The sequence below is a fragment of the Mirounga angustirostris genome, unplaced genomic scaffold (assembly GCF_029215605.1).
Source record: "Mirounga angustirostris isolate CCGP_5_RB_7025 unplaced genomic scaffold, mMirAng1.0.hap1 SCAF_14, whole genome shotgun sequence".
Lineage (NCBI taxonomy): Eukaryota > Metazoa > Chordata > Mammalia > Carnivora > Phocidae > Mirounga > Mirounga angustirostris.
In genome coordinates this window covers 55511002-55528593 of record NW_026991722.1, presented here as the reverse complement: position 1 = coordinate 55528593, position 17592 = coordinate 55511002, and the positions used below count along the sequence as shown (strand labels likewise).

At 38.8% G+C, this 17592-nt stretch overlaps 1 protein-coding gene across 2 annotated transcripts in view; it reads left to right on the top strand.

The window, feature by feature from the left end:
• L3MBTL4 (L3MBTL histone methyl-lysine binding protein 4) overlaps positions 1–17592 on the top strand; it is a 496448-nt gene that overhangs the window by 101519 nt on the left and 377337 nt on the right. For both annotated transcript variants that reach the window (XM_064577895.1, XM_064577896.1), the window contains exon 4: positions 10084–10138. In XM_064577895.1, the coding sequence (XP_064433965.1) occupies positions 10084–10138 (55 nt within the window). The remainder of the gene's footprint in view (positions 1–10083; positions 10139–17592) is intronic.

Sequence of the window (17592 nt, the reverse complement as noted above, 5' to 3'; positions counted from 1 at the left end):
AATGGACCAAGGATGTAAAAAGATATTTCACAGAGGGGGGGCAGAGCAAGATGGAGGAGTAGGAGACCTGGATTTCGTCTGGTCCCAGGAATTCAACTGGATAGGGATCAAACCATTCTGAACACCTACAAACTCAACAGGAGATCGAAGAAAAGAATAGCAGCAACTCTCTGAACAGAAAAGCGACCACTTTCTGGAAGGTAGGACGTGCGGAGAAGTGAATCCGAGGCGATATTCGGGAAGATAGAAGGCGGGGGAGGGGGCCTCCGTTGGCCTCTACTGGCAAGTGATAGAGCCGCAGAGCACAAAATTGGAACTTTTAGAAATTTGCTCCGCTGAGGGGCATCGCTCCAGTGGCTAAGCTGGGGTGGAACCTTCGTGGGACAGTGTGGTCCCAGGACCCTCGGGGTCACAGAAAGACCGGGGGTGCCTGAGTGCAGCAGAGCTCCCAGGTATCAGAGTGGGGAAGCCGGCTGCAGAGATGGAGCCGAGGCGCGGGCTCTTAGCTCGGGGTTGCCATAAACTGTGATCCGCGGCACAGTCGGGCCACTGCTCTTCCAGCAGGGACCCAACAAGCGGCAGATCCGGGGAGACTCCCCTCCCTCCCCCGGGAGGAGCGGCACGGGAGCGCACCGCAGGGATCTGCTGGGATTGGAGACTCCAAATGGGGTCGGGTGCTAGAGATAGAAACGCTCGTCACAGGCTGGCCATAGGCCGGGTGAGTGTGGATTGCGGCCGGAGACCGGGGAGACGGGAGTAATTGACTGCTTTTCTCTGGGGGCTCACTGAGGAGGGGGCGCCAAGTTCTTTGCTCCTCTGGGGCGGAGATTGGGAGGCTGCCATTTTCACTCTCGTCCTCCAAAGCTGTACGGAAAGCTTGCAGGGAACAAAAGCTCTCGAGAGCAAACCCAAGTAGATTACTTAGCCAGGACCTGGCAAGGGAGGGGCAATTCCACCTCTGGCAAAGACGTTTGGGAACCACGGCAACAGGCCCCTCCCCCAGAAGATCAGCAAGAACAGCCAGCCAAGACCAAGTTTACCAATCAATGAGAATGGCAGAACTCCAGCGCTAGAGGAATACTGCACATAGAATTCATGGCTTTTATACCATGATTCTTTGGTCTTTCAAAGTTAGTTTTTTTTTTTTTAGTGTCTTTTTTTGAATTTTTCTTTTTTCCTTTTTCAACCAACATCTTATCAATCCCTTTTTTAAAAAATATTTTTTATTTTTCATTTTAGAGCCATATTTTGTCCCTTCATAGTAGTTACCCTTATTTTTGGTATATATATATATATAAGTTGTTCTCTTTAAAATTTTGAGATACAGTTTCTTCTAACAGATCAAAATATACCCTAAATCTCTAGTGGATGGCTTTGTTCTAGTCTCCTGCCTGATGACATTCTCTCCCCTTTTTTTTTTTAATTCTCTTCTTCTTTTTTCAACCAACTTCTTATCTTATCAATTCCTTTTATAAAATCGTTTACAATTTTCATCTTTGCAGTCATATTCCATCCCTAATCGTCTTAACCCTTATATTTGTACATACATAAGTTTTACTTTCTTCAAAATTTTGGGAGGCATTTTTTTCTAACAGACCAAAGTACGCCCAAAATCTAGTGTGTGGCACTGATCTATGCACAAGCCTGATCATATTTGATCATATTCTGGTTTTTTTTGTTTAGTTTTTGTTTGTTTTTATCTTTTTCTTTTTTCTTTCTTTCCCTTTCTTTTCCCTTGGTTTCAGGTCTTTTCTTACTTGTTTAGTGTATATTTTCTGGGGACATTGTTACCCTGTTAGCATTTTGTTCTCTCATTAATCTCTTCTCCTCTGGACAAAATGAAAAGACGGAAAAAATCACCTCAACAAAAAGAACAAGAGGCAGTACCGACTGCCAGGGACCTAGTCAATATGGACATTAGTATGATGTTGGAACTAGAGTTCAGAATCATGATTTTAAAGATACTAGCTGGGCTTGAAAAAAGCATGGAAGTTATTAGAGAAACACTTTCTGGAGAAATAAAGGAACTAAAATCTAACCAAGTTGAAATCAAAAAGGCTATTAATGAGGTGCAATAAAAAATGGAGGCTCCAATTGCAGGATAAATGAGGCAGAAGAGGGAATTAGTGATATAGAAGACCAAATGATGGAAAATAAAGAAGCTGAGAAAAAGATAAACAACAACTGGATCACAAGGGCAGAATTCGAGAGATAAGTGATACCATAAGACGAAACAATATTAGAATAATTGGGATCCCAGAAGAAGAAGAAAGAGAGAGGGGGGCAGAAGGTATATTGGAGCAAATTATAGCAGAGAACTTCCCTAATTTGGGGAAGGAAACAGTCATCAAAATCCAGGAGGCACAGAAAACCCCCCTCAAAATCAGTAAAGATAGGTCAACACCCCGACATCTAATAGTAAAACTTATGAGTCTCAGAGACAAAGAGAAAATCCTGAAAGCAGCTTGGGAGAAGAGATCTGTAACCTACAATGGTAGAAACATTAGATCGGCAACAGACCTATCCACAGAGACCTGGCAGGCCAGAAAGGACTGGCAGGATATATTCAGAGCACTAAATGAGAAAAATATGCAGCTGAGAATACTATATCCAGCTAGGCTGTCATTGAAAATAGAAGGAGAGATAAAAAGCTTCCAGGACAAACAAAAACTAAAGGAATTTGCAAACACGAAACCAGCCCTATAAGAAATCTTGAAAGGGGTCCCCTAAGCAAAGAGAGAGCCTAAAAGCAACATAGATCAGAAAGGAACGCAGATAATATACAGTAACAGTCACCTTACAGGCAATACAATGGCACTAAATTCCTATCTTTCAATAGTTATCCTGAATGTAAATGGGCTAAATGCCCCAAACAAAACACACAGGCTATCAGATTGGATAAAAAAACAAGACCCATTGATATGCTGTCTGCAAGAGACTCATTTTAGACCCAAAGACACTCCCAGGTTGAAAGTGAAGGGGTGGAAAACCATTTACCATGCTAATGGACATCAAAAGAAAGCTGGGGTGGGATTCCTTACATCAGACAAATTAGATTTTATACCAAAGACTATAATAAGAGATGAGGAAGGACACTATATCCTACTTAAAGGGTCTATCCAACAAGAAGATCCAACAATTATAAATATCTATGCCCCTAACATGGGAGCAGCCAATTATATAAGACAGTTAATAACAAAAGCAAAGAAACACATTGACAACAATACAGTAATAGTGGGGGACTTTAGCACCCCCCTCACTGAAATGGACAGATCATCTAAGCAAAGGTTCAACAAGGAAATAAAGACTTTAAATGACACACTGGACCAAATGGACTTCACAGATATATTCAGAACGTTCCATCCCAAAGCAACAGAATATACATTCTTCTCTAGTGCCCATGGAACATTCTCCAGAATCGATCACATCCTACGTCACAAATCAGGTCTCAACTGGTACCAAAAGATTGGGATCATTCCCTGCCTATTTTCAGACCACAATGCTTTGAAGCTAGAACTCAATCACAAGAGGAAAGTTGGAAGGAACTCAAATACATGGAGGCTCAAGAGCATCCCACTAAAGAATGAGTGGGTCAACCCGGAAATTAAAGAACAACTAAAAAAATTCATGGAAACAAATGAAAATGAAAACACAACTGTTCAAAATCTTTGGGATACAGCAGAGGCAGCCCCAAGAGGAAGGTATATAGCAATACAAGCCTTTCTCAAGAAACAAGAAAGGTCTCAAGTACACAACCTAACCCTACACCTAAGGGAGCTGGAGAAAGAACAGCAAATAAAGCCTAAACACAGCAGGAGAAGAGAAATCATAAAGATCAGAGCAGAAATCAATGAAATAGAAACCAAAAGAACAGTAGAACAGATCAACGAAACTAGGAGCTGGTTCTTTGAAAGAATTAACAAGATTGATAAACCCCTGGCCAGACTTACCAAAAAGAAAAGAGAAATGACCCAAATAAATAAAATTATGAATGAAGGAGGAGAGATCACAACCAACACCAAAGAAATACAAACAATTATAAGAACCTATTATGAGCAACTCTATGCCAGCAAATTAGATAATCTGGAAGAAATGGATGCATTCTTAGAGATATGTCAACTACCAAAACTGAATCAGGAAGAAATAGAAAACCTGAAGAGACCCATAACCACTAAGGAAATTGAAGCAGTCATCAAAAATCTCCCAACAAACAAGGGCCCAGGGTCAGATGGCTTCCCAGGGGAATTCTGCCAAACACTGAAAGAAGAATTAATACCTATTCTTCTGAAATTGTTCCAAAAATTAGAAATGGATGGAAAACTTCCAAACTCATTTTATGAGGCCACCATTACTTTGATCCCCAAACCAGACAAAGACCCCATCAAAAAGGAGAATTACAGACCCAATATCCTTGATGAACATGGATGCAAAAATTCTCACCAAAATACTAGCCAATAGGATCCAATGGTATATTAAAAGGATTACTCACCACGACCAGTGGGATTTATCCCTGGGCTGCAAGGTTGGTTCAACATCCACAAATCAATCAATGTGATACAATATATTAATAAAAGAAAGAACAAGAACCATATGATCCTCTCAATAGATGCAGAAAAAGCATTTAACAAAGTAAAGCATCCTTTCTTGATCAAAACTCTTCAGCGTGTAGGGATAGAGGGTACATACCTCAATATCATAAAAGCCATCTATGAAAAACCCACAGCGAATATCATTCTCAATGGGGAAAAACTGAGAGCTTTCCCCCTAAGGTCAGGAACACGGCAGAGATGTCCACTATCACCACTGCTATTCAACATAGTATTGGAAGTCCTAGCCACAGGAATCAGAGAACTGAAAGAAATAAAAGGCATTGAATCAGCAAAGAAGAACTCAAACTCTCACTCTTTACAGATGACATGATAGTTTATGTGGAAAACCCAAAAGACTCCACCCCAAAACTGCTAGAACTCATACAGGAATTCAGTCAAGTGACAGGATATAAAATCCATGCACAGAAGTCAGTGGCATTCCAAAAACCAACAACAAGACAGAAGAAAGAGAAATTAAGGAGTCGATCCCATTTACAATTGCACCCAAAACCATAAGATACCTAGGCATAAATCTAACCAAAGAGGTAAAGAATCGATACTCAGAAAACTATAAAATGAAAGAAATGGAGGAAGACACAAAGAAATGGAAAAACGTTCCATGCTCATGGATTGGAAGAACAAATATTGTGAAGATGTCAATGCTACCTAGAGCAATCTACACATTCCATGCAATCCCGATCAAAATACCATCCACTTTTTTCAAAGAAATGGAACAAATAATCCTAAAATTTGTATGGAACCAGAAAAGTCCCCGAATAGCCAGAGGAATGTTGAAAAAGAAAAGCAAAGCTGGTGGCACACAGTTCCGGACTTCCAGCTCTATTACAATGCTGTCATCATCAAGACAGTATGGTACTGGCACAAAAACAGACACTTACGTCAATGGAACAGTATAGAGAGCCCAGAAATGGACCCTCAACTATATGGTCAGCTAATCTTTGACAAAGCAGGAACGAATGTCCAGTGGAAAAAAGACAGTCTCTTCAACAAGTGGTGTTGGGAAAATTGGACAGCCCCATGCAGAAGAATGAAACTGGACCATTTCCTTACACCACACACAAAAATAGACTCCAAATGGTTGAAAGATCTCAATGTGAGACAGGAGTCCAACAAAATCCTAAAGGAGAATACAGGCAGCGACCTCTTCGACCTCAGCCACAGCAACTTCTTCCTAGAAACATCGCCAAAGGCAAGGGAAGCAAGGGCAAAAATGAAATATTGGGACCTCATCAAGATAAAAAGCTTTTACACAGCAAAAGAAACAGTCATCAAAACTAAAAGACAACCGACAGAATGGGAGAAGATATTTGCAAATGACATATCAGATAAAGGGCTAGTATCCAAAATCTATAAGAACTTCTGAAACTCAATACCCAAAGAACAAATGATCCAATCAAGAAATGGGCAGAAGACATGAACAGACATTTTTCCAAAGAAGACATCCAAATGTCCAAGAGACACATGAAAAAGTGCTCACCATCGTTTGGCATCAGGGAAATCCAAATCAAAACCTCTGAGATATGACCTCACACCAGTCAGAATGGCTAAAATTAATGTCAGGAACCGACAGATGTTGGCTGGATGTGGAGAAAGGGGAACCCTCCTACATTGTTGGTGGGAATGCAAGCTGGTGCAACCACTTTGGAAAACAGTATGGAGGTTCCTCAAAAAATTGAAAATAGAGCTACCATATGATCCAGAAATTGCACTACTGGGTATTTACCCCAAAGATACAAAAGTAGGGATCCGAAGGGGTATGTGCACCCCGATGTTCATAGCAGCAATGTCCGCAATAGCCAAACTCTGGAAAGAGCTAAGATGTGCCTCGACAGATGAATGGATAAAGTAGAAGTGGTATATATATACAATGGAATAGTATGCAGCCATCAAAAGGAATGAGATCTTGCCTTTTGCAACGACGTAGATGGAACTAGAGGTTGTTATGCTGAGCGAAATAAGTCAATCAAAGAAAGGCATCTATCATATGACCTCACTGATATGAGGAATTCTTAATCTCAGGAAACAAACTGAGGATTGCTGGAGTGGTGGGTGTTGGGAGGGTGGCTGGGTGATAGACACTGGGGAGGGTATGTGCTCTGGTAAGCGCTGTGAATTGTGCAAGACTGTTGAATCTCAGATCTGTACCTCTGAAACAAATAATATATGTGTAAAAAAAAAGGTAGTAGGAGGGGAAGAATGAAGGGGGGGGAAATCGGAGGCGGAGAGGAACCATGAGACATGATGGACTCTGAAAAACAACGTGAGGGTTCTAGAGGGGAGGGGGGTGGGGGGATGGGTTAGCCTGGTGATGGGTATTAAAGAGGGCACGTTCTGCATGGAACACTGGGTATTATACACAAACAATGAATCATGGAACACTACATCAAACCTAATGATGTAATGTATGGTGATTAACATAGCATAATAATTAAAATAAATAAAATATCAATCATTAAAAAGAACATATTTCACAGAAAAGGAAATACAAGTGGCTTTTAAATACACAAAGTAATCTTCAGTTTTGTCCTAATGAAACAAATGAAATTAAAACTATAGTAAGATATTTTTCACTCACCATCTTGGCAAAAATCCAAAAATTTGATAACACACCCTGTTGACCGGCTATAGGAACACAGGCTCTGATCCAAGGCTGTGGGACTGTTGAGTGGGGCAGCTCATGTGGGGAGTAGCAGCAGAAAAATATGAGCCTGTGTTGACCAGGAGTTTCTCTCTCTTTTTTTTTTTTTAGATTTATTTATTTATTTCAGAGGCAGTGAGCAAGCATGAGCAGGGGGAGGGGCAGAGAGAGAATCTCAAGCAGACTCCATGCTGGGTGCAAAACTCAGTGCGGGACTCTATCTCATAAGTCTGAGATCACAGCCTGAGCTGAAACTAAGGGTCAGACACCGAACTGACTAAGCCACCCAGGAACCCCCTGGCAGTTTGACTTCTGAGAAGTCATTCCATAGATAGCTGTGCACATATGCAAAATGGCATACGTGCTAGTTTTTCACTGTAGCATTATATGACTGGAAGAAAAGATTAGAAACAACCTAAACATCCATACATATGGAACCAGTTATGTAAATCATGAAATATCCATTCAGTGTAATATATATATATATATATATATATATATATATATATATATATATATATAAAGATTTTATTTATTTATTTGACAGAGAGAGGCAGTGAGAGAGGGAACACAAGCAGGGGAGTGTGAGAGGGAGAAGCAGGCTTCCCGCGGAGCAGGGAGCCCGATACGGGACTCGATCCCAGGACCCTGAGATCATGACCTGAGTCGAAGGCAGACGCTTAACGACTGAGCCACCCAGGCGCCCCCCATTCAGTGTAATATTGTGCAGTTGTGAAGAAAGAAGGTGAATGCTTTTCATAACCTGATAAAGATCTCTGAGGTATTTTGTAAAAATGAGAAGAGAGGTAGAAAACAGTATTATGTGCTACCTTTGTGCATCAGAGCAAGAAAATAAGATTATATATTCATGTTCCTTTGTATTTTTATAAAGTAAACCTTGCAAGGACATACTAGAGTCTAATGACAGTGATTACTGGGTGGAGGTACTGAGTTGGTCAGTTGGAGGAGGATGGGTGGGGAAGTTTTCACAGTACCACTTCTTTCTATGTATATTTTTACCTTGAACCATCCAAATTCAAAAAACAAATGATATGTATAGAAAGACACCAAGCTAAGGCATCTCAAGGAATCTATCACAATCAATTGTATATGGCTGTATCAGTAAGTGGTTGCCTGGTTTGCTTACCCATCAATAAAGAAACGTTAATCACATATCTTAATATATGTGGATTACTTGTTTATTTGAAAATTGTATGATTTACTATTACACAAATTGTATTTTGTACCTCAAAGCCACAGACCAAAAAGAAACTAAGACTGTATAATATAAAAATGAAATTAACAGTATTTATTTTAACAGTTACAAACAAGTTTGCTCTCATTAAAATATTAATATACATCATCCTTTTTTGAAAGCTTGATTCAGAGCTTTATGTTGCTGTTATCTGAAGTCTGTTTTTTAGGTTCAGTTGTAATGGTTGTCATAGCCAGAATGACTGAGTATCCTGTTTGTCTAGAATTTAGGGGTTCCCCACACATGGGACCTCAGTGCTATGACTGACTAGGTCAGTCTGGGGAAAACTGGGGCGGTCAGGCATACTTGTCATAGGTTAAGATCTATCCCCAAGGTATATAGGACTAACTTGAAGAAATGATTGTTCGCCAAACCTACTAAGTCATGACACTCATTTCTCAGCATCTCCCATCAATTATGTGAAGGTTTTTGTGTATTTTATCTGCTGAATTTTCATCTTCTCTGATGACAATCAGTTTTTCTTGGGAACCAATCAAAAATATTGCATATTTATATTTCAAAAAGTGAGTTCAAAGCCCTCTGAAACCCTTCATTTGGAGGATTTTGAAATTGGGAAACTGTTCCCGAATGTTTTTTTTTTTTAAATCTTTTTTTTTTTTTTTTAAAGATTTTATTTATTTATTTGAGAGAGAGAGAATGAGAGACAGAGAGCATGAGAGGGAGGAGGGTCAGAGGGAGAAGCAGACTCCCCGCTGAGCAGGGAGCCCGATGCGGGACTCGATCCAGGGACTCCAGGATCATGACCTGAGCCGAAGGCAGTCGCTTAACCAACTGAGCCACCCAGGCGCCCCCGAATGTTTTAAATGTATAATTGCGAGAGTTTGTGTAGGGGGCATACATTGTTTATGGCCACAAAATTACTTAAATGAAACCCATTTCTGGATACCCATTAACGAATGCTCTTTGCTACTGTGAGTATCTTTCAAAAAGAAATTATCCCCTTAGTCTTTGTTAGGTGGTCAGCCTTCCTTCCAGAGTTGCTACAAGAGTGTGTCTGATGAATTGCTTGCTCCTTAGAGAGAAGCTCTGCCATGTTCGTGTTGGGCGCTTGTGCTGTTTGTCATATTCAGTCTGTGGTTTTTTTTTCAGAGGAATCTTTGAAGTCCGTTGTCCCTTCTCTGTAGGTCAATTTGGCTAAGATTAGATAGTGTAATATTGACTGACCTTAATAAACTGTCCTAGATGCCAGTAGGCTGAAGGATGTTGGAGGGCTTGGCTCTGGTGTGGACTTGCCTCTTCCATCAGCCTGCCTCTGGCATGACTGCCACCCCAGGCAGTAGGGGGGCGCCCTTATCAACTTCGGTAGTAACTTATTGAACCTTAGTCTCTCTCCTATTTTAGCCAACAAAGAATTAAGACAGTAATAAAAGATTCCTCCCACGTCCAAATGATCACTGCATGCCCCCTGGAGTTTGCACACCCACCCGAGGGCACTGGCAGCTGATGTATTGTCTCTGTCTTTCCAGTGTTTTTCATGGCTTGGTTTCCTGCACACAGAAAAGTTTGTTTCCGATGTGTTATCCAGAAATATGGTCTAAGCCATGTTTTCTGTGTTCTAGGAGCAAGCCGAGGAAGAAAAGAAGCCCAGGGATGGTGCAACCCCATTGAGTCACGGTAATCATCACCATCTTTTACAGTTTTAGTACACAATGAATAACTTTTAAATGAAGTTTTTATCAGATAGCTTTAGTTGTTTTAGGTTTATTAATTTAAGTCTATAATCATAGTATCATTTATTGACATTGTGTTAGATTCTGTTCTGTAGACTTTATCAGTCATCTAGGATTTCCGAATAGGTACATCAAGAAAAATTCTGAAGCTCTGACCTCATTTATTTGCCTTTTAAAATGTTTTAAGTAAAACAACTTCTGATTTGTAAACCTTCCCTGAGAACAAGACAATAAGAGATGCTACTTAGTTTATTATAATTCTTTGCTTGAGCTCTTCTCAGAGTAGTTTATTGCATTTGTGCTCTTCCATTGAAGTCATGTTTTAGAGGAGATTGTACATTTGCTCTAAAATGAATATCCCTCATTCTGGTTATTAATACACCAATAAGTTTTAGATAAGAACTTTCTAATTTTGAGCTAATTCGCTGATGTTTTAAATTATTTATTTATTTATTTATTTACTTACTTACTTATTTATTTCTTTATTAATTAATTAAGAGAGCACAAGTGGGGGAACTGGCAGAGGGAGAGGGAGAGAGAGAATCTTAAGCAGGCTCCATGCCCAGCACGGAGCCTAACACAGGGCTTGATCTCACAACCGTGAGATCATGACCTGAGCCAAAATCAAGAGTTGAATGCTTAACTGACTGAGCCACTCAGGCACCCTTCTGATGTTTTAAACTTAAATCAACAAATGCAGATGATATTTTCCTGGAATATCTATTCCATTATTTTATGATTATTACTACACAAGTAGACAACTGTTATTAAATTTTCTGTAAGATATAGTTGAATGTCCCAACATTTATGCTACTCTCCAAGGGAAGGAAGCATATACATTTGATAAATCTTTTCTAATGATATTTTAAAAGTATCTTAAATATTTGTTGAATAAGTTTTTTTAATAAACAATGGAAACAACTAAAAATACTTTGAAAAAAAAACAATAAGCAAAATTTGAGGTTTTTAAAGACCATTTTATATTGCTTAGTTTTGGGACAAAATATTGAAAATTTGTGATCTTCCATCTAAATGCTTTTAAAATAAAAGTTGTTTTCTGCTATAAGCAAAATATGCTGCTTTAAATTCTTTTCTTCTCTTGCTGTCAGCCAGTCCCATCATGTTCTTTACTGAAAAAGCAAAATAAAATGCAGTAATTTGGTAATTATGTAACTTGATGTTCAGCTCCATTGAAATACACTTTAGTTATGCAACACTGGAATTCTAGAAATAAATTTGGACTGTACCTGGCCCTAACAGTGGGGTTTTTTTAAACATTATTTTTTTCTTGTAAGAGAGAGGTTGTGATTTATTATGTTGTTGTTCTCCTTTGCAGCTATATTTTCACACTAATGCAAATTGTTTTAGATTCTTTTATTCCATGGTTGTTGCAACATTTATTCTAGAAAAAGAAGATGCAGTTAGGCCAACAATTTAAGAATGTTCAGTCCTCAAAACTAAGATTTTTTAATAATTTAGTATTTAATAGTTCCATTATAGCCAAATATAGGTTTATTGTAAATAGTTTTTCAGTTTTAATAGGAAGTGACTTTTTCCTGTTCTTCCATTGTCAGACTAGTTTTTATGGTCAGTGGTCCATTCTCAAAAGTTTCACCTGTGGTTTATTCTCAAATCTGAGGTTGTTGCTGTTTGCCTCAACTATTGAACATAGCTCCATGGTTAGAAGAAGGATGGGATTTAGTTTGTGCATATAGATGCAACAAACTGCTAGTGGAAATGGAAATTGAATTATTTGAGGGGCTTTTGAGGTACTGCTTTTAGTGGGATGAAGGAAACAGTTCCTTTAGTTGCCTACTGTTGTAATAGTACAGTAGGGATTTTCTTCCTATAATTTCTGAAAGTTGTTTAATTTTTTTTTCTCTAGGCTTCTTGCAAAACAAAAAAAAAGATTTAGTCACTTACCTGTGTCTTAAAAATAATAACAAAAGAAAAGGAAAGAAATGTATACATACATATTTATATGTGAACAGAAAGATTGTATTGAAAAATGAACACTTAATTCTTAGTCCTGATTTTACAACAAGGAAGGCATTTCTTTGGAAATCATTACAAAATAATTTATTAAGAGCACAATCTGTGCCACTAATACTGACTCCTGTGTTATAGATGATGAAGATTTGAGAGGCCCTTTGAGTTCTTTAGGGTAAACAACTAGTGAATGGTGGATCCAGGATTTGAACCCACATCTAGTAATTCTAAAGCTTATGTCCTTTCTGCTTTACATGTTATTTAATGTTCTTCCTTCTTTGTAGCTATTAAGACAAAAGTAGAGAAAATGAATCTTGCTTAGAAATGTGATGGGAGGGCGCCTGGGTGGCTCAGTTGGTTAAGCCACTGCCTTTGGCTCAGGTCATGATCCTGGAGTCCCGGGATCGAGTCCTGCATCAGATTCCCTGCTCAGCAGGGAGTCTGCTTCTCCCTCTGACCCTCCCCCTTCTCATGCTCTCTCTCTCTCTCTCTCATTCTCTCTCTCAAATAAATAAATAAATAATCTTAAAAAAATGTAGAAATGTGATGGGAAAGAACTGCTAATAATTAAGGTGCTAATCTGTGTAATATCGCCCTTTTTGTCCATGGGAACTGGTGAACTAGAATTTTCCTGACATAGTCATGCCCTGAGATTAACTTTGTTTGGTTCTTTTGGAAACTCTCTGAGCTCTAGTATTCCTGGTGATTCAAAAATTTTAACAATTGTCTTGGATACCCCTAAGAAAAGGTTTGTTTTAGTAAGTATTATTTGTTAATAATTATTTATGACTGAAGGTATCCAATTAGTATTGTCAATCACTCCGTAATCCCAGACCTCTACATTTGAAGTCTCTGAGATAAAAAGAGCTAATTTCTTCAGATTGATGAGTGATCGGGCTTTTCCCCTTCTAAATTTTAAGTGTTCTTTTTAACTAATGCTAATACTTGTTTGGTTGAGTGTTGGGGCAGTGAGGTCTTTATAAACATAAAAAGAATAGAAGAAATTATAAAGGAAAATGAGATATATACACATCCAAATTAAACTTTGTACATCAAAGAACATCATAATAAAAATTAAAATGGAAATAAACCAGCAAATATTTACCACAACTACTGACAGAAGGTCCATACACACAATGGATTTAGAAGAAATGAGATACACTAAGATCTCAGTGCAGAAACAGACAAAAGACATGAACAGGCAATTCATGGAAGACAGAATAAAAGTAGCTAAAACAGAAATGTCTTACTAGAAAGCAAAGAAATACACATTTAAATGTAATGATGAACATTTCTTACCCTCATAATTAACAACAATTAAAAACATGCTGATACCACTTGCTGGTGGTCTGGGGGAGCTGCTCTTGGGAGTGCAAGTTGTTCCATTGTTTTGGGGAACATATTGATGGCATTTATTGTTAAATAAACATGTCCTTCAACTCAGCAACTCCACTTTTTGGAATTTCTCCCAATGAAATAAGCCATCTGCATTGAATGTATGCATATGATATTCATTGTGATGCCAATTATAAATGGAGAAGAGTTGGAAGTAAGTAATGTAAATGTCCAGTGAATTTGGAATAGGTAAAACATTATGGCACAACTGTGTATAGACAGTTGTGTGGTCACTTAAGTGCTTTTGAAAAAAATTAAATTACGTGAGAGGGAAAGCTTTTGATAACATATTAAGGGGGGAAAAGCTCAGGACAGTAATCTCAGTGATGGTTGAAAAAAATCATATATCTATAGCATAGAAAGAAAGATGTTAACAATTATTATCTCTAAGTTGTGAAATAAAAGAATGCTTTCTATAATTTCCAAGGTTTTTTTTGTTGTTGTTGTTTTTGCAATTAGTAGGTAATCATGGTGCAGTCAGGTAAATATTGAAAAATAAATTTGGAAACTTCTGAACATTAAAAGCTTCAGCTTGTGGAGTGGAGGATGTTGTTGGAATGCCTGTTTTTGGATTTCTTCCTTTTTTTTGTAAGTAAACTTTTCGTTTTGGAATAATATTAGATTTGAGAAAAGTTACATAGTACAAGTAGTCCTGTATGCTCTTCACTGAGTTTCTGCTAACATCCTTATCATATATAACTGTAGGACATTTGTCTAAACTAAGAAATTAACATTGGTACATCACTATCAATAAACTGTGTACTTTATTCAAATTCCACCAACTTTTCTACTAATGCTTTTTCTCTAGATTATCATTAGAGGCCTCTGAGTATCTGGCACTTGACCAGTACCTGCCATTGAACCCTGCCTCCCCCCGTTTTGCTTCAGCCCAACAGAACATGGAGCCTGGGGGCACCTGGGTGGCTCAGTCCGTTAAGTGTCTGCCTTCGGCTCAGGTCATGATCTCAGGGTCCTGAATCCAGCTCCCCTCAGTGGGGAGCCTGCTTCTTCCTCTGCCTGTTGCTCCCTCTGCTTGTGCTCTCTCTCTTTCTCTCTCTCTGACAAATAAGTAAAATCTTAAAAAAAAAAATAACATGCATTCTAGACCTTGCTGTCTGAAGAACGGTGTCTTCTGCCTGGAGGCTTCTTCTTCTGGCCTTATCCAAGTAGCTGGCTCCTTCAAAACCTCCTTATCTTCTCTACTTTGCTTATTTTGTATTTTTCTCCCTCTTCTGTTTTCTCTTAGCATACCCTAGGGCATTTGGCTTTTAAAAATTAAGTTATATAATCTGCTATGTCTCCCACTTAAGTTGGGTATCTTTTAAAAAGGCATGTAATCAGGTCCAATCTGGCCAGTAGGATTTATCATTGAGTATACTGAAGTAATAACTTACTAGAGCTCTGAAGGATTAATTAGCTCAATGGCCTGAAGAAGAATTAGCACAGCTTCCAAAAGTGCTTAACTTACTTTCAGAGAGTAGTTTTGGTGCTGAGGGATATGGTCCATGAAGTGATTCTGAAAGATTCGAAGATGGTCCTTTGAGCATTATCCCTGGAGTCTTTTGTTAGAGTAACTAGTTTACTTTCTGGGTGAAATGACAGAAATACTTCCTTACAAAGTGGAAATAATACCCACATTTTTAAAACGTTGTGAGAGGTCTGTTCATTCTCACCAAGGTAGTTACTTACCTAAGAATGGACAGCAACATCAGAAAAGGGAAAACCAAATCAATTTTAATTTAGTCCGTTTTTATTTTTATAAATGGCATTTACTGTCATTAAATGGATAGCTAAATGTTTAGGTACTTGACAACTTTGAACCTAAGAAATTACATTTTCATTGAGCCATGAAACTGTCACGGGACAGTAAGCAGGGGACTTTTTGTAACTAATGTACTTTTCTTGGGAGAAACTTTAATAAAATGCATTCAAATGCACTTTATCAAAAGTAAAACAAAAATGGAAGATGTTTTCTATACGCACACACACACACAAAATACTACTCTGTAAAAAATAGTTTTTATTATATGTTTTCAAATAATTTATTTGCTCTTGAGAGTGGCTTGTGAGCTAATCTTTGACCTTAGATAATCAAGTTGCCAAACCTCCCATCTAGTAGTCTGTCACTTCTGGGTGAATTAGTGGTAGTGTGAATGTACACTCTCACAAAGGAAAGGAGCATATTTATTTTCTTCCAGGAGTCAGTAGATTATATCAATTAATAAAACTGTGTAAAGCACAAAAATAGTGGAAGGGCCTGTATTCATAAAACCTCTTTCATAAAGACAGTTTTTATGGGCCATGTTGAATTCTTTACTATATGAAAGCAAAGACCATATTAAAATTTTTACCTCATTAAAGAACTTCCTGAGAAAGCCTCCAGATTATTTATGTTCTCAAGCTGTCCTGCAGAGGAACCTCTACTACTTCTGTTATTAGAGGTCCCTGGTGGATAATAAGTGTTGGACTCTGGAAAGGGGACCGAGTGCCCTGACTTTTAGATTGATTTAGCAAAAGAAAATGTCACAGCCACTTAGTTCCAGTGGAGGTGTCTGGGAAGCTTTCAAGCTCTGCAGGCCTCATAGCTCTAAGGAGGGCCTGGCCGCAGCCAGCTACCATCTCCTGCCCGAGGAAAACACCCCATCGTCTCCTCCCGAGGGTCTTCCTCGTTCTGTTCCTAAAACCAGAGACTTTTAACCAAAGGATTCTTCCCACTAATGTGTTTTGCTGTTTTAAAGCATATTTGATTTTTGTTCAGCATAATTGTCTTTTGCTACTGAGATTAAAGCTGCTTCTTTGGGGGCATTTCAGTATTCGTTTGAATCTAAACTGTTTCCTGTGAAATATTTAATTTGGACTGTGGGCTTATTTGCTGACATGCCTGTGTTTAATGACTGCTTCATCTCCCTGTGCTCTCTTAGCACCGTAGAGTGAAGCATTCTTCTTTCTTTAAATACATTTCTTAACAATTTGGAAGTATTTCAAACTTAGGGAAAAGTTCCAAGTATAGCTCAGAGACATTTTTTTTTTTTCTGAATTACAGAGTTCGTTGCCAGCCTGATACCTTATCACCCCCAAACGCTTGAGTATGTATGTCCTACAAACAAGGTGCTGCCCTCCTCAGCTACAGTACAGCCATTCACAGCAGGAATTTAAAGTCGATACCTTACTGCCATGCAAGCCACAGGCCCCCCTCAGGTTTCCCGTTATCCTGACAATGCCCTTTGTGGGAAGGGATCCAGTTCAGAACATGGCTTGCATTTAGTTATCTGCCTTTCTAGGCTCCTCTGTCTGGACCAGCTCCGCAGCTTTCCCTGGACTTGACCTTGACGCTCTTGAAACTCACAGGCCAGTTATTTTGTAAATGTTCCTCCTTTGGGGTTTGTCTGATATTTCCTCATGATGAGACCCAAGTTGTACATCTTTGGAGGAATATCACAGAAGTGATGCTTTTTTTCCCTCATGGACTCCTATCAGATGGCACACAATTACGATTTGTCCCATTTCTGATGATAACTTACTTTGATCCCTTGATTAAGCTGGTGTCTGCCAGGTTTCTCCACTGTAAAGCTACAGTTTCTTCTTTGGAATTAGTTTTTTTATTTATTTTTTAAATTTTATTATGTTAGTCACCATACAGTACATCACTAGTTTTTGATGTAGTGTTCCACGATTCATTGTTTTCGTATAACACCCAGTGCTCCATGCAGTACGTGCCCTCCTTAATACCCATCACCGGGCTAACCCATCCCCTCACCCCCCTCCCCTCTAAAACCCTCAGTTTGTTTTTCGGAGTCCATAGTCTCTCATGGTTCATCTCCCCCTCTGATTTTCCCCCCTTCATTTTTCCCTTCCTTCTCCTAATGTCCTCCATGCTATTCCTTATGTTCCACAAATAAGTGAAACCGTATGATAATTGACTTTCTCTGCTTGACTTATTTCACTTAGCATAATCTCCTCCAGTCCCATCCATGTTGATGTAAAAGTTGGGTATTCATCCTTTCTGATGGCTGA